This window comes from Macrotis lagotis, chromosome 1 (assembly GCF_037893015.1).
Source record: "Macrotis lagotis isolate mMagLag1 chromosome 1, bilby.v1.9.chrom.fasta, whole genome shotgun sequence".
Classification (NCBI taxonomy): domain Eukaryota; kingdom Metazoa; phylum Chordata; class Mammalia; order Peramelemorphia; family Peramelidae; genus Macrotis; species Macrotis lagotis.
In genome coordinates, this window is record NC_133658.1 from 819467374 (window position 1) to 819487662 (window position 20289).

The 20289-nt window shown below is 32.4% G+C and overlaps 1 protein-coding gene across 3 annotated transcripts in view; it reads right to left on the reverse strand.

Moving 5' to 3' along the window:
• The window catches only part of GRM5 (glutamate metabotropic receptor 5), a 739207-nt gene that overhangs the window by 527973 nt on the left and 190945 nt on the right, over positions 1–20289 (reverse strand). For all 3 annotated transcript variants that reach the window (XM_074217076.1, XM_074217075.1, XM_074217074.1), the window contains exon 2: positions 10587–10836. In XM_074217076.1, coding sequence (XP_074073177.1) covers positions 10587–10836 — 250 coding nt within the window. The remainder of the gene's footprint in view (positions 1–10586; positions 10837–20289) is intronic.

Below are 20289 nucleotides of genomic sequence, written 5' to 3' on the forward strand. Positions count from 1 at the left end.
GAGAGTAATAAAACCCTCTTCTTAGATCATACTACCTAGGAAGAACTGAAAACTTATAGTCCCCTAGAAATATCTCTGAAAACAACTGCAAAAAATACCCAAAATCTGGGGAGAGAACCCTCTCCACCCTGGAAGCAGAGCCTTCCTTTAGAAAAATTTAAAAATCCAGTCAACAGCTAGGGAAATGAACAAATAACAGAAAAATAAATCTGACCATAAAAAGTTACATGGTGATAAGAAAGATCAAAACACACACTAAGATGAAGATAACAAAAATCAAAGCTCCTATTTCCAAAGCCTCAACATAAAACATATATTGGTTTCAGCTCATGAAAGAGCTCAAAAAATGATTTTGAAAATCAGATAAAGAAAAATAGAGAAAAAATTTGGAAGAGAAATGGTAGTGACATGGGAAAATTATGAAAAAGAAATCAGTAACTTGGTGAATGAGACAGATAAAAAAAGACTGAATAAAATACCTTAAAAAGTAGATTGTGTCAAATGGACAAAGAGGCACAAAAAGCCAATGAGGAGAAAAAACACCTATAAAAGAAGAATTGTCAAATGAAAAAAGGAAGTATAAAAGCTTACTGAAGAAAAATCATTCCTTAAACTTTAGACTTCAGCAAAGGGAAGCTGATGTCTGTGTGAGAAATCAAGAAATAATGCAATAAAATCAAAAGAATGAAAACTAGAAGACAATGTGAGATATATCATTTGAAAAACAACTGACCTGAAAATAGATCCAGAAAGGATAATTTAAAAATTATGGGACTATTTGAAAGTCATGATAAAAAACATGAGCTTAGATATCATCCTTCAAGAAATAAAAACCATCGTGATATTCCAGAACAAAAGTTAAAAAAGAAACTGAAAGAATTCACCAATCACTTTCTGAAAGACATCACAAATTGAAAACTCCCAGAAATATTATAGTCAAATTTCAGAGCTCTCAAGTCAAGGAGAAAATATTACAAGTAACCAGAAAAAAACAATTTAATCATTGTGGAACTATAGTCAGGATAACCCAAGATTTAGCAGCTTTTATATTAAATGATCATGGAGTTTGGAATATGATATTCTGGAGGACAAAAGACCTTGAATTACAACCAATAATCAACTGCTCAGAAAACCGATCATATTCTTTTGGGGGGAAATGGACATTCAATGAAATAGGGGACTTTCAAGTTTTCCTGATGAAAAGACTGCCAATAGGGCATTAGTGCCCCAGTTTTACAATATCTTCTCCAACCTTGATTGGTGGAGCTGTGATCTGATCCAATCATTCTGGAGATCAGTTTAGAGCTACATCAAAGGGTAATAAAACTGTGCATCTCCTTTCATTTAGCAAAACCATTTCTAGATCTATATCCCAAAGGGATAATTAAAAAGAAAAAAAAAAGATTCACCTGAATATTTACCCATAAATTTGGGGCTAGCTGAACAAATTATGATATATGATTGTGATGGAGTACTATTATTCTGTAAGAAATAATGACCTTTTGGACTGCAGAGAAGTCTTAAAAACCTTGCATGGACTGATGATGAGTACAGTGGACAGAACCAGGACAAAACTGTGCACAGTAACATTGTGAGATCTTCAATTATGATGGACTCAACTCCTCTCTGTAGTCCAATGATCAAGGACAATCCTAAAAAAAACTTGTGATAGAAAATGTCAACCACAGACATAGGAAAAAATCTCTTTCTCACATTTTTCCTCTTTAGTTCTAATTCTTCTTTCACAATATAAATAGTATGGAAATATGTCAAATATGATTGTACAAGTAGAATCTAGATTAGATTACTCCTTGTCATAAGAAGGGGTGAAGGAAGGAGAGATGGTAGAATAAAGTTAAATTCAAAAGCTTACAAAAAAAGATGAATGTTGGTAACTATCTTTGCATGTAACTTGGAAAAAATCATGAAAAAACCTTTAACAAAACAAATTGTCTCTGATTAATTTAAAATGTGTATTCTATGTTATATTTATCTTCCACATATATCATATATCCCACGAGAGTGCAGAAAATTTATTTTCTAAACTCTGAATCATTCTCTGAGGAGTACTCTGAACAGTCAATATTAAATAAATGTTTGCTGACTGACTGATTGCATTATGGTAAAGTGTTGTCCCTTTTGAATTTGAACAGTTTTTTTTATAAAAAGGTGCAAAAAATATTCTAAGGGATTTTCTTGGAAAGTAGCTCCCCAGAGGAAAGCAAACTTTGGAGTAACACCTACAGTTTTGCAATGATTTGAAAACAGACAGTCTTCAGCAAAAAAAAAAAAAAGTAATTACTAAAGTATCTTCTTTTCCACCATTTAATTTTCTTATGACTACTTGAAGACATTGGTGTTGCTGACAGGGAAGTCCTAATAACTAGAAGTTTTCATAGTAAAAGGTAATTATTTTTCATTCATGACATAGATAGGGGTGAATTACATCACATTAGAAGAGAATGCTTTGATATAGGAGTCAATTAATAATTAAAAGATGCAATAAAATTGTTAGAAAAGCAGAATAGACTCAAAAAACAGAGGAGATGCCCAACTGCTACTTAAGAGGAGTTGAATTAAGTGTAATTTAGTGAGGTGATTGACTTATAGAAAAATAGTTAAGATAAAATATAAGGAAATAATTAAGATACTGAAATTCATCCTGACACCAGCGTCAGAGTTTACTGAAGGAAATTAGACTTGATAATAAAGTACAGGGAACTGAGTTGATTGGTGAAAAAAGATTTGTTGCTGAACACTGACTAGAAGAAAACTATTGATGATAGAAACTAATCAGAGGAAAAAGAACCTTTTTCCTCTTTACAAATCTGCTTGAGAAAAGAAACTTGGCTTCTTTGATCTTTATTACCACTTATGACTGGAGGGAAATAGCATTTGGTGTAGATTTGAATAGCTTCACAGAGTCAAAGGTCAGTAAAATGGCTTGTTCAAAATGCTCCCCAAAATTTAGCTATTGTATAGTCTGAGTCAAGAATCCCATCCTGAGATCCTTCCCGCCATGTGACTATGTAGATTATTTATTACACCAAGATTTGTAGACCAGAGGATTGTTTTATTGTTGTTATTGCTGTTTTATTTTTGCTCTGGCAGACAATTTTCTTTCTTCAGTCTTCCTACTAGTTTTCAATAAATTTATGCTCATTCTTCCCCACATTACATGAATTAGTAATAGAGTGGGATGTAGGTTTATTGATGAACTCATATACAATTATTTTTGAAGTGAATTTTGTTTAATCAATGGTTTATGTTTAAAAGTTGAAGAAGCTGAAATTTCCTTTGGTCATGTACATTGTTTATATATATGTAGATTTTTTGTATTGATTGATTTTGCTTTTGTTTTCTCTATTTTCCTCTTTTTCTCTAAAAATATTATTTGGGGAACAGCTAGGTGGCATAGTGAATAGAGCACCAGCCCTGGAGTCAGGAGGACCTGAGTTGAAATCTAGCCTCAGACACTTAATAATTGCCTAGTTGTGTGACCTTGGGCAATTCACTTAATACCATTACCTTAAAAAAATAAAATTTAAAAAATAAAAATAAAATATTCTTTGTTTTATGGGATGATTCTGTGGGAGGAATTAAGGGAGCAATATTAAGAGAAATTCTGATGATTAAATATCTATCAATACCCTTTGTTCCAGCAATATCATGTGATAGACATTTGTAATGTTTGTCATTAATTTTTGAAGACCATGACATCAGGGAGGTGATACCATGACAAACATGTGGATTGAATTTGGGTGAGGGGGGTTGTGCTATGCCTGAGTTTCACTTTTTCCTTCAGAGTCATCTGAGTCCAGGAACCAGTTATGAATCAGGATGACTGAAGATGAACCTGGATGCGAGGTAATCATGTTTAATGTCACACAGCTAGTAAGAGTCAGGTGTCTGAGGTGTCTCCTGACTCCAAGCCATTGCTCTATTTGCTGTACCACCTAGCTGCCCAATAGACACATAGCTTCCCCATAAAAAGGGTATTCCCAGGATCCTGAGAATGAATTTTAGGAGCAAAATTCACATCTATAGGGAAAAATCCCTGATCTCTTAGTGCATGCACAGGTTGAAGCAAACTTATCAACAAGGAAAAAAAATCAACATTATATGTTATGTCCCATATGGCACAGTAATGCCATTCCTACATATTACAAATGAGTGAAAAAAATTTATGAAAGACAGGGCCATTCATCTTTAGAAATTCCATGCTATTAAAATATAGACCAGGGTGATTACCTATTGAAAATAAAACATATTGTTCACATGAACTTTTTTATTAAAGCACATTATACTGTAGTTGATGGTAATGCTACTAATAATGAAATATGCTAAAAGTATACACAAGCATACAACTACTTTATTGATAATAAAAGTATAAATATCTTTAACAAATTAGCTAAATATGTTCTTTTTCTATAAATATTATCTGTATCCACATATTTATAAATCTCCAATAAATTGCTCCCAAATAATAAACTCCTAGGAAGAGGAATCCTATTATTGAATAAATATATACATATATGCATACACAAAAATATATTTAGAAATATATTGAACAGAAAGGTAAGTTTCATCTTTTCTGTAGAAAAGTTTCCAACATTTCAGAGATGGGTCACAGCTCACTGTAAGATAAAAGGGATTTCCAAAATTATTGAATAAACCTGGACAAGAAATTATCAATAGTATTTAGCCACTTACAGAAATCTCATTCTGTGAAAGTAGGTAAATAAGTCCACACTAAACTTTAGTGATACGCAACAAAAATTAATAGGTAAATTTATTTACAGCTATAAAGCATTGTCTCATGAGTAGGATATTTTTGTCTCTGCTTTGCAAATGAAAAATCTGAAGTCTAGAGTGATAAAAATGCATTGAACAGATTTGAGGGTGAACTGTATGTAATCATTTACAGGTGCTCTTTCTTCTCATCCTGGAGGGATTTCTATCACTATTTGGGATAGACGATAGAATGCCCTTGAAGAAATAATGTCAGAAAAAGATAAAATAAAGCAGCAAGTGATCTTAGAAATTTGGAAAATGTAGAACATTGGATCTGAAAATATTTATCATGGTTAAGTTATGAAAATATGTATGAAATTTGAGGTATGTGAAGAGAACCTGAGCAACAGTATTTTCAAAGCAGACCTGAATTGCTTAGTTACAGTTCTCTTTGGTACAATATCATTGCAGAACTAGATTTTTTTTTCTTGTTTATTTTATTTCTTTTCCTCCTCTCTCAGAATTTTTTCCATTGGGAGAAATCAGGTTTCAAAGTTCCAATTTAAAGTTTTGTTTAAATTTTAGCAACTTATTGTGTTTTGTTATTTAATTTCATTTATACTGGCACCTAAGTCCATAACATGTTGGTAAACATTAAATTCAGTAAGAATATATTTGATATCTACCTTATGAAAAAGTACTGTTATTGGCAAGAAAAATGATAAAATGAAAATAAAAGTTCCCAAATATCAAGGTTATTACATTCTAATAAATGAATGGATATTATACTTGACAAGATCATTAAATCTTTTTATGCCACTTACTGTCTGTGTGTCCTTGAGCAAATTATTTAACTTTTGTGGTCCCCAGTAATTTTATCAGTAAATTAGAGCATCAGATTAGGTGCCATCTAAGGCCCCTTTCAGTTCTATATCTATACTGATTTTGAATTAAAAAATGGAAAGGAAAATTGTGGTAAAGATGTCAGGATCATGGATGCCATTCACTCAATATAAGTTTTACTAAATGTTTGTTGATGAGATGACTGACCCTGTGAGAGTCTGAATTTCCTCTTTAGTATTCCTGACTATTAACATTCCCATATTAGCAAATGAATCATTGACTAAAAAGTGAATCTGCTTATCTATGCTGATTAAAGATTGTGGGAGACTTCAGTCCATTTTAACTTAAAATACAAAAGGGGATTCTGGATTCTGTAAAGCAAATAACCTCTGATCCTACTAAGTCTATCTTTTCTACTTCTGTGCTAACACCTATCTCAGTGCAAAGGTAAAATTGCCTAAGGTTCTATTATTGATGGCACACACAAACTCACCCCCACCCCACCCCCACCCCCACACAACCACATTGACACATATCTGCACAGTGCTAGTAATTAATAGTGGTCTCTGTCCTGGACTAAAAAATGGGGGTTTTAGAAAATTCCTCTACAGAAATGAAGGAAGTAATTAGATTTAGATTCATTATTTTGAAAGACATGCTGGTGAATGTAAAGACTAGATAATTATTCCTTTGGCATCATTATACTCTGAGCACATTTACATTCACAAACCAGTAAAAGGAAAGTAGAGTCATACAGGAGAGCAAAGTATTCCCAAAAGGCACTTATACATTTATCAAACTAAAGAAAAAATATTTTTGAGAAAATAATTATCAAAAGTTAGTAATTCAAACATGTTGTTTTAAAGAAATAGTAGAGACAATCAAAAGAATGTCACACACACACACACACGCATACAGAAAGAATGTTTCAAAACTCATTCCATTTTTTCTTTAGATTGTACATCCTATCAAGCAAAAAGATTTGATAAATGTGAGAGATAAAGCACGGTGGGATACCACTTAGTAGTCTAAATTAAAACTAGTCATCTCCTAAGATTTATAATCAGTGGTAAAGGACCTTGATTAGTATATAATAAATGATAAAATCCCATGTCCTCATTCAAGCCCTATTAGTAAAGGCATGTACAAATACAGTAATTAGGCATGCATAGGGATTAAAAATTAAGGGATTTTCCAGCTAACTGAAGGTTATTTACCTTTAAACAGCAACATCACAGCAATGCCTCCTACTTGAAAATATTTTAATGGGAAAAAGTGAAGTATGGCAGCTTGGATTTTGAAAATTATAGTAAATATAATTTAATCCACTTTCTAGGTGATAGCAGTGTGTGATCCAATGAAAGGGCATTGAAAAAGAAGTGGAGAGTCCCAGGTACTAGTTCCAAAACTTTTCCTTGGTACCTTTATAACAATGGGCAATTAAATTTATAGTCTTGTGTTCATTCATCTGTCAAAATAGATTTGATATGAAATCCTTTTTTAAGATAAAATATATGATTCTCTAAGTTTATCATGAACAACAAAAGCTATGCATCCTAACTGATATATAAATAATGCTGGCAGATGGTAGGATAATATGTGAAGGCTTTTGATTCCTGAGAAAATTTGTTATGCTGATATTTACCCCCCCCATAATTTTATTATCTTACATATAAGTAGGAATTTAATGCTACTTCTGTTAGCATGTCATCATTACTTCTCAATCACTAACTTTTTTATGACTATAATTATATGGAAAGGGGAAGACTCAGAATGATTCCATTTCTCCATTATATATAATAATAACTACCAACACATTTACTCCTAATCATGTTCCAATCATGCTTTATGATTTATAAAGGAGTTTACAAATATTATTTCACTTGATTCTCACAACCCAATGACATAGGTAGTATAATTACCCTCATATTATAATTTGAGGCTATGTTTGAGCTTACCAGAAGTCTGATCTTTGCATAAGGCAAGTATTAATATACAAAAGAGATTACTGGTTATCTTCATGTTCAAATATCCTCAAAACATAAAGATCCCCAAAAAATAAGAGGCACTTTACATCAGGTATTACAATTTGTATTTATATTTTATAAATAAATCTCAATCACACACATAAATGCCAGTAAATCTCAAATCATTATTTTAGGCATATATTCAGTATTTCAGGCAGGATTGAAAAAAATCATCATTCATCAAAACTTGCAATGATCCATAAACATAATTCAGTTTCCAGAATGGCAAAATTTCTGAACCATTAACAATGAAATCAATTTGTACAAATTAAATATTTTTTCCATTTCTTTCCATGATAGCAACTGAGAAAAATAGCCTGACCTAATGATATGACATGTTATATAAGAAACTAAACAAATCCATTAAAAATGATAACATTGAAGGAAAAATATTTTATGAAGGAAAGGATAAATGATAATAATGCCCAAAATAAATCACAAAGTATTACTAGCATAATAGCAGTTTCTTTCCAATTCCCGAATTACTCATGAATTGAATTTGAAACTATACACAAGATTTGGGAAAAAGGAATTTTAGTTTCTCTGTCTTAAGTAAGCAGTCATATTTTTACATGCAAATATTGCTTCCTTCCTCCTTGAGACTAGTATGAATTTTCATTTAAGTAAAATCTTATACCATGGCTCAAGCTACAATGATACTTAAGGACACTTGATTAAGTTAGATACTTCCATATTTCTTTCTATACCCTGGAAAAAAAATAGTTCTTCAACTTTATAAAGAGGTCCAGATATAGCTCTTCCATGTGTTTATTTAAGAAAAAAACAAAAATTAAAGATTGTAAATTCTGTATAGCCAGTCTCCAATATTCTGGAGCAAGGACATATTTTCTTAAAAGCATATGTGTATGTGTGTGTGTGTGTATAAATATATATATATATATATATATATATATATATATATATATATATATGAACTGGAATAAGAAGTTTAATTATTAATAAACCTTCAAAATGAAATTGTTATGTGGCAGTGAAATACCTTTTCAATGTCATTTTATTGACAGGGGACTCAAAGGACTCTGTACATAGTCATCAACAAAATAATCTCACATTGTTTATTTATATATATTATACATACTCATATATGTGTATATAGCATATATATATAAGTACACATTATTTTTATATGTATGTACATAATTTTCCACTTCCTTCATTTTGGTTACAAGTCTATATAACCATCTCATAGATTCAGAGAATCTTAGAATGAAAAATATCTTTATCATGTTAAATTTTTTGCCATGTAGAGAAATCTTCTCTATTGCAAAGACTGAAAACCTTTGTCTGATATTTTCCAGTGAGGAGGAACACATTATCTCATGAGGTAGTGTATGTCTTCACATATTCTAAAAAGCTTCATTATATATATATATATATATATATATATATATATATATATATATATATATATATATAATATCCATGTTTGGATAATATAAATATATGGGGTGCATGTATACATATACATTATATGTGCATATGAGTACAAATTTGCTTCTGTCCTTTTAAAAGGCACTTCTACCATATCTTCACAAAGCATTATTTATTAAAGTTGTGTGTAAAGAAGTGATTGTTCTTTTAATAAATTATCCAAACTTAGCATTATAGAATGTTGGATCTAGGGAAGAGTGAATGGAAAATTTGTCCAGTTTCCTCATTTTACAGATCAGGGAACTGAATCTTAGGGAAGGAATGTGTCACGTGGTGGTAAATATCAGAGCCAGGAAACAAATCAAAATATTCTGATTCTAAATCTATGACTCTTTTCACTACTCCAAGTATTTATTGTCCCTGAAATATCCCTATGAGAAATTGTATAAGTATTTCAGCAATGCTTCCATTAATAACAACATAATTTTAACTCCTCTAGAAGAATTACATTCAGGGTTCCCAAAAAAGTCTTTTGACTATGATGAGCCATGCTCAATTTTTCTACTAATGGATGTTTTTTGGAAACAAAACTAAATGATTAAAAGTCCACATAATGTGATAGATCATATGATTTTTGGAACATAGTTTTAGAACTTGAAGGGTCTATAGAGATCATTTAAGGCCCACACCTTCTATTATTGGTAAGGAAAATTAGTCCAGTGAACTTAAACTTTTTAGTTCAGAATCATATAGCCAGAAAGAGACAGAATCTGAATTTGAACCAAGGTTGCTTGAAATAAGGAATTCTCTGAGAGACAAAATATTGTAAAGGAAAAAAACACTGCATTTGAACTGTGAAGATCTAAGTTCGTCTCATCTATGCCCTTTTTCATCTGTATTAGTATATGTAAATTCCTGCCTCTTTGTTTAACCTCTTCTAAAATTGGAAATAAGATACTTAGCTGAATGAAGAGATCTTGCAATAATTGCAAAATATTCTGTAAATCTTCAAGGACTAAAAAAACAGGATCATAGCTTCAGAGTAAAAAGTTCTGTTTCATATCACTTAATACCTTTCTCACACTACAGATCATTAAGCTGAAGCACAGAAATGTGAAGTGAATTGTTTAATAAATAATATGTAGCAGAGATGATGTTACATCTTATCCCTTTGTGACTTCTTAATCTGGTTCCAAAGATAATTCAAGATGATGGGTCTATGAGTAATAGTAGCTTCCTTCAATTCCCCTCCTAAAGTAACTACTTTGATAACCATCACTTCAATAGAGATTTTTTTTTGTTATTTTACTTAAAAATATGGTAGTCATATGTCTAAGATAACCACACATGGAAATTCCTAGTCATCCTGAAAAAAAAAGCAGTTATTAAATATGAGAGGGACTATATAGAAATCTTTCCTGAGTTCTCAAGATATGTAAAATTGAGTTCCAATTAAAAAGATTCTGCTACCAAAGAATTGGGTCAACTCATTAAGAGAAAAAAATGTGATACATCAATTATGAACATTTCTCACTCAGAATATTTCAGTCAGAGAGAAGAATGAAAAAGATGATTCTTTTTCCTACTCACCTCCCTAGAAGTAGAAATTCTCCAGCCAGCCCTTGGCGCCTCATAGCCATCAGCAAACCTCTCACTGTCATCCCCTCACAAAAGCAAGCTACCACTCTTGCCTTGGGCAGGTGACTGATAAGCTTCTTCAGTAGTTTGTCAAAACTCTGTTCCCCAGCATTGCTATAGATCTTGTAAGAATGAGCAATGCAGATTCCTTCTTTGGCAGACATGTCTTTGAATGCTTCCATCCCACTTTCTCCATAGTTGCCTGCATGAAAAAACAAAAAAGCACATAAAAATTAGACTAAACTGTTGCATCAGTCATCATAAAATTTTCTTTCTTTTTTTTTAGGGTTTTTTTTTGCAAGGCAAATGGGGTTAAGTGGCTTGCCCAAGGCCACACAGTTAGATAATTATTAAGTGTCTGAGACTAGATTTGAACCCAGGTACTCCTGACTCCAAGGCCGGTGCTTTATCCACTGTGCCACCTAGCCACCCCCATCATAAAGTTTTCAAGGTTTTTTTTCAAATATCTGGAGCATGGAATGTATTACATGTAAAACATTTTTTAAACTTCATTCAAGTCATCTAAACAATAAGAATTCTCAAACTGGAAGGTATCTAAATACACATACATAATGTAAAGATGTAAAATTACAAGAGGTAGTCATTTGTTCAAGTTACTCAATTTGCAAAAGAATAATTGTTGGTCTTTGATTTGTCTCTGAAAGATAATCAAAGTAACAAAGACTCCAAAGAATTGAGTTAAGTTTTGCTGATTTCACTGGACAACAAATAACTCAAATGTATGAATATATTTTTACATCTCCTCCCATTGGTGTATAGGCCAGCAAGGCACCTCTCTCAGCATTGCTAAAGGGATTTACTTTTTTTGCAAGTGATTAAGGATGAAAAGAAGCTCCTCTGAAACTCTGAAAACTTTGATCAGATATGTATATATATATATATATATATATATATATATATATATATATATATACGTATATATATATGTATACACACACACACATATGTATATATATATATATATATATATATATATATATATATATATACACATGTAAAATCAGTTGATATAGTTATACCAAGGTGGCATTTTGCTATCCTCAGGTTTACTTTCAGTAAAATTTACTTTTTAAATGAATTTCTAGAGAAGAAAAAATTGATAAATTTAATTTCTTGAAATCTTGCACTAAATTATAAGAGTAATAGATGTGGCATGGCATTTAATTCAATGTAGTACTATGCAAAGGAAGTCATCATGCTGGGTACTAAAGATTCAAGAACTAAACAAAGAATACTAAGATTTTAGTAGATCAGAGATTTTGATGTTCTCTACATTTTTCAGACTGTGTAGCATTAATCTACTACTTTGGCCTAAACTTCACAATGGGTTTCAAATTCTTATTTGTATAGTAAGTTGTGGAAAAAAGTTAAAAAAAAATCCCCAAAGTGATCATGGAGGAAAATGAACTAATATTGAACATAGAACTAAAATATGAAATTTAATTTCCCTAAAGAAATAAACTACTTTATTGGTGAAATCCATTCATCAATCACCCATTTTCAGACTAAAGCAATAAGAAATACACACACATATATATATATATATATATATATATATATATATATATATACACACATATATTACATTTGACTTTTTAAAAGGGGAAAGAAATGAAGAGAAATGCTTCTAAATGACAGAGCCTTAATGAGTACCTCAATAAGTACTAACTGAGGACTTATCATGTGCTAGGTCATGAGTTAAACATTGGAGATAGGTTAAAAAATGATATCCTTGCTCTCAAGGAATTCACATTCTAATGGGGAGACAACAAACAAGCATTTGTACACATAAGATATATGCATATTTCTCTTGGTATAAATATACATAAATATGTATATAAAAGGAAGTCAGTCTCAAAGGAAAGACTAATTGTAAAGAATGGTAAAGGCTTCCTGGAGGAGATGAGATTTGAATTGAGTCTTAAGGGAAGCCAGAAAAACCAGTTGTAGAGGTGAACAGAGAGAGCATTCCAAGCATAGAGGAGAGGGTAATCATTCAAAGACATAGCTTTTAGAGAAAAAGTGCAATATATTAACAAGACAGTAAGAAAAAAGTTATTTTTGTTGGATAAAGTTATTTTTGTTGGATAAAAGTGAATGGAAGGAATAAACTGTAGTTTAAGTAAGTAGACTGGAAAAGAAGAAGAAAGGGATCAGATTGTGAGGTCTTTAAATTATAAGGTATTTTATATTAGATCTTAGAGGAAATACAGTCACTGGAGTTAAATGAGCAGAGGGTGACATTGTGCTTTAGGAAAATCATTTTGGGAACTGAATAGAAAAATGAATGGATGAAAGACTTGAGATCAAGAGATGTATTTATAAATATATTGAAACAGTCTAGAAATGAGGTGACATGAGTGTTTACTGAAGTATACATTATGTAAATAGAAAGAAGGAGTCTCATAGAAAAGTGTTTAGGTATTCAGTATTCCTGATGAAGTATCTCTTTTTGACATTTGAACTGAGACTGATTCAGACCAGTCACATATTAATAAAGCATTGGAACAAAATGAGACACTTAAATTCCATTGAATAGTTTAAGAGATTTTCTTAGCCTTAGCAGGACAAGGATATTTAGTGAGGATAAAAATTGAGTACACTTCAAGGTGATTTAGCTGAGCTAAGCTCCCTTTCCCAAATTTTCCACTGTGTTCCATCAGCCAAGCCTCAGACCTCCTTGGCCATCCTCTTGGCTGCTTTGTTCCCAAAGAAGTCAACTGTCTGAATCCCTATATTCTTGAGAGAATCAGTTATGAAAAAACATGTTAATATTTTTTCAGGAAAAACTGGCCTAATATTTATGAGGTGGAATGGGAGTCAAGATAATACTTCTATCACACGGATACAATACAGTTTTATTTAAATAGAAAAAATAACATGCATTAAAACATTGCAAGAATGACAGTACAAACAGAAGACTTTAGCATATAAGCACCATGGATAGCTCTTTCCATGATTACTTCTGATTAAATGCTACTTAATTATTCACAGGTAATTCTCTCATGATTTTGATGAGATATACCTATATTTAATTTCTCTAATACTATCCCCATAATGAAGGTGCCTCTGGGGGAGAAAACTCATTTTGCAATTAACATTCTTATAGAGTAAAATTAGCCAGAATCTTCCTTCTATTTCACAGTAATTATTTCACTAATTTTAAGGAACAACTCTATTTCAGTACTGTGTTCCCTTTTCTCTCATCAACTGTTTCTGGTGACAGCATCTTTTTAGGTTGTTGATCATTTGCACCTTTATTCCATTTTCACTAATGAACACAGGACAGATTCATGAAAATATAAAGTGTAATAACTGCTCTTCATTTATTTTTAAATAAGGAAAAATGACCTGCTCTGCAACAGTAAGCGTAAGGCTGATGTATTATCCCAAGAAAGAGTCCAAATGATGGTATGTGATTTCTTGTTACTCAGATTTCTGACTGGTGTTCTGTAAAAGAATGCTAGCCACTCTGGGTTGCCACGAAGTAGTGCAGGTTGAGTTGGTGTGTGTATTTGTATCTCTATATTATACATATATATATATATATATATCAACTCAACCTGCACTACTATACACACACACACACACATACACACACACACACACACACACACACACACACATATATAATTATTTGAAAGAAAACCAGAAAATATTCACTTTCATCCATCTGCAGTCTCCACCTTCATTCTCCTTTTTCAGTTGCTGTGGTTAAAGGAACTTGAAACCTAGAGAGATTAAGTGACCTGTCCACATAGGACGCAATAGAGCTAGTATTTGAACCAAAATCTTCTGCCTCCTGAGTTATGTATGTTTGTGTGTCTCCCTGTGCATGTGTATATATGTGCTGGAAAAGACTCTCATTAGACAAGAAAAGATTCTTCTTTTATAGTTAAGTGAGATCCAGTGAAGCAAAATGACATAACCCAAATTCTACAGATTTTACATGGAAAGTCAGTATTTGAAATCATCATAATATGATGCTATTACATTTAGTTAAAATGATTTTAAAGTTTACAAATTGGATTCTGAACATTTCTATTACTTGTGGACATCTGGAATATCAGTCTATTATATTATTTTTTAGGGAGACAATTAGATATATCTTTTTCAGCTATTGTGCTTTTTCCCAAAATTAAACTGGTAATATCAAGTACTTTCTGAATTAGAAAACATAAACCACATGTTAAATTACATTTAGGATTTTCATTATTGATAGGATTAGGTGGGGAATTTTCAGATTAAATGAGAGGACATTGAAGTTGGCACTAATAAGTTTTCATCAACTCACACAGAATTTCAACATTCATGGAAAATTAAGAAAAGCTTATTTTCCCTGATACCATTTCCTGAAAACAACAATTAAATGGATTCTTTTTTTAAACAGAGATAAATATATAGAAACAAACATAGAAAATAGAAGATTGAAGACCAGATTTTATAAAAAGATAGCTTGAGGCAACTACAATGAAACTCTGTGGAGAGACAAATGAATTAAATCATGTTGAATTAATTTAAAATTTCTTTTCAGAATTTATGCAACTAATGAAAAATCTAACATAACTGAAGAAACACCCAAGATTAGGGTATGGACAGGTGATGATAACACTTAACTAGTTTTATGGAAATTAACTACTCCTAATATGAAGTAATGAATACTAATTCTAATTCTATATTAATACTAATACATATATACAAACATAAGTAGTGATCTAAATAATTTCAATAGATCTATGAAAATATAGAGAACATATAAAAGTTTTGCAAAATTGTATTGGAATCTCAAAGTCCATTTTACCAATAGAAAACTAAACAGGAATCTTCTTCAACAATTCTGACAAGTGGTCATTAAAAACTCTAATTAAAAATTCCAGTGAGAAGAGAAACCCTATCTTCCAACAAAGTGTATGCTATTCTACTTTTCTATCTTTTCTCTATGCTCCAACAGGATCTGGAGTTGAGTTATGCTTCTAAAATAGAGACTCATTTCTTTTCTGGGTAGAGTAAAATATTTAGCCTCATTTCTCATTAATGAAGATCCATTGATCTCAAGAGCAGTAACTCTCTGCAATAAGGTCTGTTGATCAATTTTACTTAAGCACTCCAAACTGACCAGAAGGATCTATTGAAAAAGCACTTTGTCTTCCATCCTGCCAATTTTGTGTTCATTGATCTTTTTACTGTGAATGATCCAATGATTTTAAGATCAGTCATTTATTAGGTCTCTTTATCATGGAAAGGAATAACAGACACTGAATCAAACCACAGAACAGTGAAAATAACACATTTATCATTTTTATTCAGTTTGTAATCTCTGGACATAGAACCATTAAGTTAGTGGAATTCCCAGAGCAGCTGAGAGCAATTAAACTCATTCTCACCATGTGGGCCACTAATTCTACTAATCTATAGTGAAGATACATTTATTAACACTGAAGAATTAGGTTAGAAGAAGGTTTCCTACCATCCAGGCTGATAGGTTGAGGTGCAAACTCTTTTCTATTAGAAAATGTATATCCCTTGCTATGGTTAAAACTGGCTTAGTCCTGAACAGTAGTTGACTTAAAAGTGCTAAAGGAATAACATGTTCTAGTATAATATGGGGTTAACCAAGTATAACACACAGTGAAGTGACCACCAACACAATGATGGATAGAGATGCATAAATATTTCTTTTTATGTCTTATAAATCTAGCCTGTCTCTCAAATGTTCAGACTTCTGGATTTCAATCGGAAGATAAGGATTGGAAATATCTCCCTGGCTTCCTTTGAGTCTTAGTTAAAATCATCTCTTCTTCAAGGAGTCCTTCCTAATGCTTTTCAATGCTAGTGCCCTTTCTTTGAGATCGCCTTCAGTTTAGCTTGCATATACCTTGGTACATGGTTTCTTACATGCTTCCTCCCCACCCCATTAGATCATGTTCTTAAATGCAAGGACTAGGTTTCTTGTTATCACTGAATCCCCAGTGTCAGATACATAATAGGTTCTTCATAAATATTTGTTGATTTAACCTGGTCTCTCTGAATTTCTGTTTCCCATCTGCAAAAGGAAAACGATATCCATGCTTTCTCATTCACTAGGCTATTGTGAGGCTCAGATAATTGATGTAAAGCATTTTGTAAACCCTGAAGTACTCTCAAATATCAGCTATTATTAATATCCTGTAGGCAAGAGCAAGGTCCTAAAGGGACCCTTTAACATGGAAATGACATGGTTGCACTTGTCCACTGGGAATATTTATGTGCTAATTTTGTGAAGGATGTAGTCAAGGGGGGGAAAGACAAATCTAGAGGCAATTCAGGGAGAAGTATAAGGAGGATCTGTAATAGGGAAGTAGACAAGAACTAAGGGAAGGATATAACTGTGATAAATATATTAGAAATGAATTGATGTGGGAGCAGCTAGATGGCACAGTGGATAGTGCCCTGGATCAGGAGAACCTGAATTCAAATTCAAGCTTAGACACTTAATAATTACCTAATTGTGTGACCCTGGGCAAGACACTTAACCCCATTGCCTTGCAAACTCCCCTCCCCCCATAAGAAATGAATTGATGTTACTTATTCACTGTTGGATATGGAAATAAAGGAATAGGGAAGAGTTAAATATGACTCCTAAGTTTCAGGCAAGGATGACTAGGAAGAGGTTCTATATTCTGAGGAGACAAGCAGGATTATTGTTAATTAAATGTTTAATTCATGTTCATTATGTCTAGCACTTCAGTTTTTAAGAGACCAAATTTGTGATGCAGTAGAGCTGCATTTCTATGTGTTTAACATATACTTTGTAGTACATTAGAGGATTCAGAATAGGAAAGTATCTTAGAAATTATCTAGTTGAATGGGTTCATTTGCAAATAAAGAACTTTAGATCTAGGGGGAAGGAGAAAATGAATTATTCAATATCATATAGATAACAATATGCTTTCTTCTCTCCTATGACATTATAGTTCATGCCTGAATTTTATGTATGGACTATTGTATAATCAACTGATAGATAAATCCGCTTTAAGCCTTTTCCCATTCTGATCTATCTTCCATTCAGTTACAAAAGTGATTTTCCTAAAGTTCATGTCTGACCATGTTATTGTTCTCCTAAATAAATTCCAATTACTCCCTAGCACCTTCAGGAGCAAACATAAAGTTCCCTGTTATTCAATATCCTTCATAACCCACTCTTTCCTATTTCTGTACTTCTTACACCTCATTCCCTGACATGAACTCTTTGATACAATCGCATGCTCTCCTGGTTTTTCTATAGAAGAAGATATTCCCTCTCACATTTCTGGTGACTTTCTCTGTCTCTTCTCTGGAAATGATGATGTTTTGTCCTTCATTCTTGAAGAAGACCAAGACATTAGGGAGGTGATGTCATTGCAAACACATGAATTGGATTTGAGTGAGGGCGTGTTGTGCTAAATCACCTCCTCCAGGGCCATCTTGTCCAATGGTCAGATATGAATCAGAATAACTGGAGATGGCCCTGAATGTGAGTTCAGGATAATGTGACTTGTCCAAGGTCACACAGTAATTTCCAAGTTTCTGAGGCTGGATTCGATCTCTCCCTCCTGACTCCAAGAACAGTCTTTATCCACTGCATCACCTAGATTTCCTCCCTGGAAGTGATAATGTTTTGTTGAAGGAAAGGTGGGATCAGCAAGTCAAACAATACTCATAGTATATTCTCATATCTGTCAACTCCTATTATCATGAATACTCCCTGGTTGCTCTCCCTCCAGTCTTCCTATTGATGTCTCTAGTATCCTTTAAGTCCCAACTATATTCCCATCTTTTGCAGGAAAACTTTCCTGACTCCACTTAATGTTGGTTACTTCACTATATTTAGTCTGTTTGTTGCTTTCTCACTTATGTGTACTTTGCATGTCCCTATTAAACTGTAACCTCCTTGATGGCAGAGATAGTCTTCTGCTTCCTCTTTGTATTCACAACATTTGGTGTTGAACCTGGAGCATAGTGGGGAATCATCCCCTTATTTATTTTTTCATTCATTCATTTGTATGTTTGTTTTGTTTATTTATTCATTCATTTGTTTTAATTATTCATTCATTTGTTTAACTATTTCATTTTTCAATTATTTGCAAAGATAAATTTCAACATAGTAGAAATTTTAAAATGATTATTAATCAATAGAAAATAGCAAGATTGAAATTTTAACCTATACCCTTTGAATCTAGTGTTTTGTCTACTCCTCTATGCTGTCTAGTCATCATTACATGATATTACATGTCATTACATGACATAACAATGTCATAAATGGAAAAATGATGTTTTTATTCACTTTTTGCACAATGTCATTTGTCTCTTCCACAATAGAAATTTCCATGTATCTCAATAATATAAAATGCTTTTGCCTCATCATGACTTGGATTTGTTAGAGCTGAAATTATCTCAATGTCCAGTTATGCAAAGCAATAATTAATCCCTAATTCCCACAGAAATGTAGTTACTACCTCAGATACCAAAAAACAGTGTATTTTCTTTGCTAATACTGAAGACTGTAGGATTTGTAACCACATGGAATGGTGATGGCTATGCTATGTGAGAAATGATAGTGTGATGCTGAAAGAAAGGCAGGATTAGTTAGTCAGACAATGCCTACAGAATAGTTTCATATATATATATATGTCAACTCTGATATCTCAAATACTAAGCATGTGCTGATGGTGCAAAAACTTTGACTTTTGTCTCAGTGTAAACAATATCCATTTCAATGCCCTGTGCTTGCCATAGTGCCTGGCACAAAACAGGGAGGTACCAAATACTAGATGTCAATAATGACAAACCTGATCACAACCCAACAATGTTTTAATAGATAAACCCTAGGGAGTGCACCAAGAGAGATGATTTGCCTAGAGTCACAGTGATACATTGTCAGAGTTGAGAATGGAACTCAAGCTTTCTTGAATCTAAGTCAAGAATCAAAATGAACTCATCATATTGCCTGTAAATGTCAGGATGAATAATAAAAATATCTTTGTAACTAATTTCTAAGCTTTATCCAATGGGTTATTTATTTTCAATAACATGCTCAAATTTTGTTATGCTTGCTGCTTAGAGAACAAAATTCACCAGAAGGAAGGTTTGTATTGGATTCCATCCAAGATTGTTTATTACTTGAAGAACTGGAAGGATTTTGTTAAACAATTCCATTTATAACACTACATTGACCATGTAGCTTGCAAAGCATTAGAGTATAGATCCAATGCATTTAATCAGGAAATAAAATCTAACATGGCAAACATCACTAAATAGTTCTTTGCATTTTGACCTATTCAGAAGAAATATATCTTTAGGGAGTCTTCTCAAACATTTCTAGAATTCAATAGACATAGACTGATAAACTTTAAAAAATGATGCATTATGCTGGTTATCTTTTTTTCTGTGATAACAGGGATGCTAGTAGTAATGATAGCAAATTTTAACCCAGGAAGGCAGGGGAGTGACCATGCCAATTCTCATAAGAGTCAGTGCAGTGACAATCAAAAATTCATTCAACAGGTAAGAAACATGGCAAAGACAATAGATCCATACTACTAGAAATCAACACATGTCCTCACATATTCTGTGGTATGTCAGAGTTGCAGAAAGTCAAATATTATACTCAAGGCCC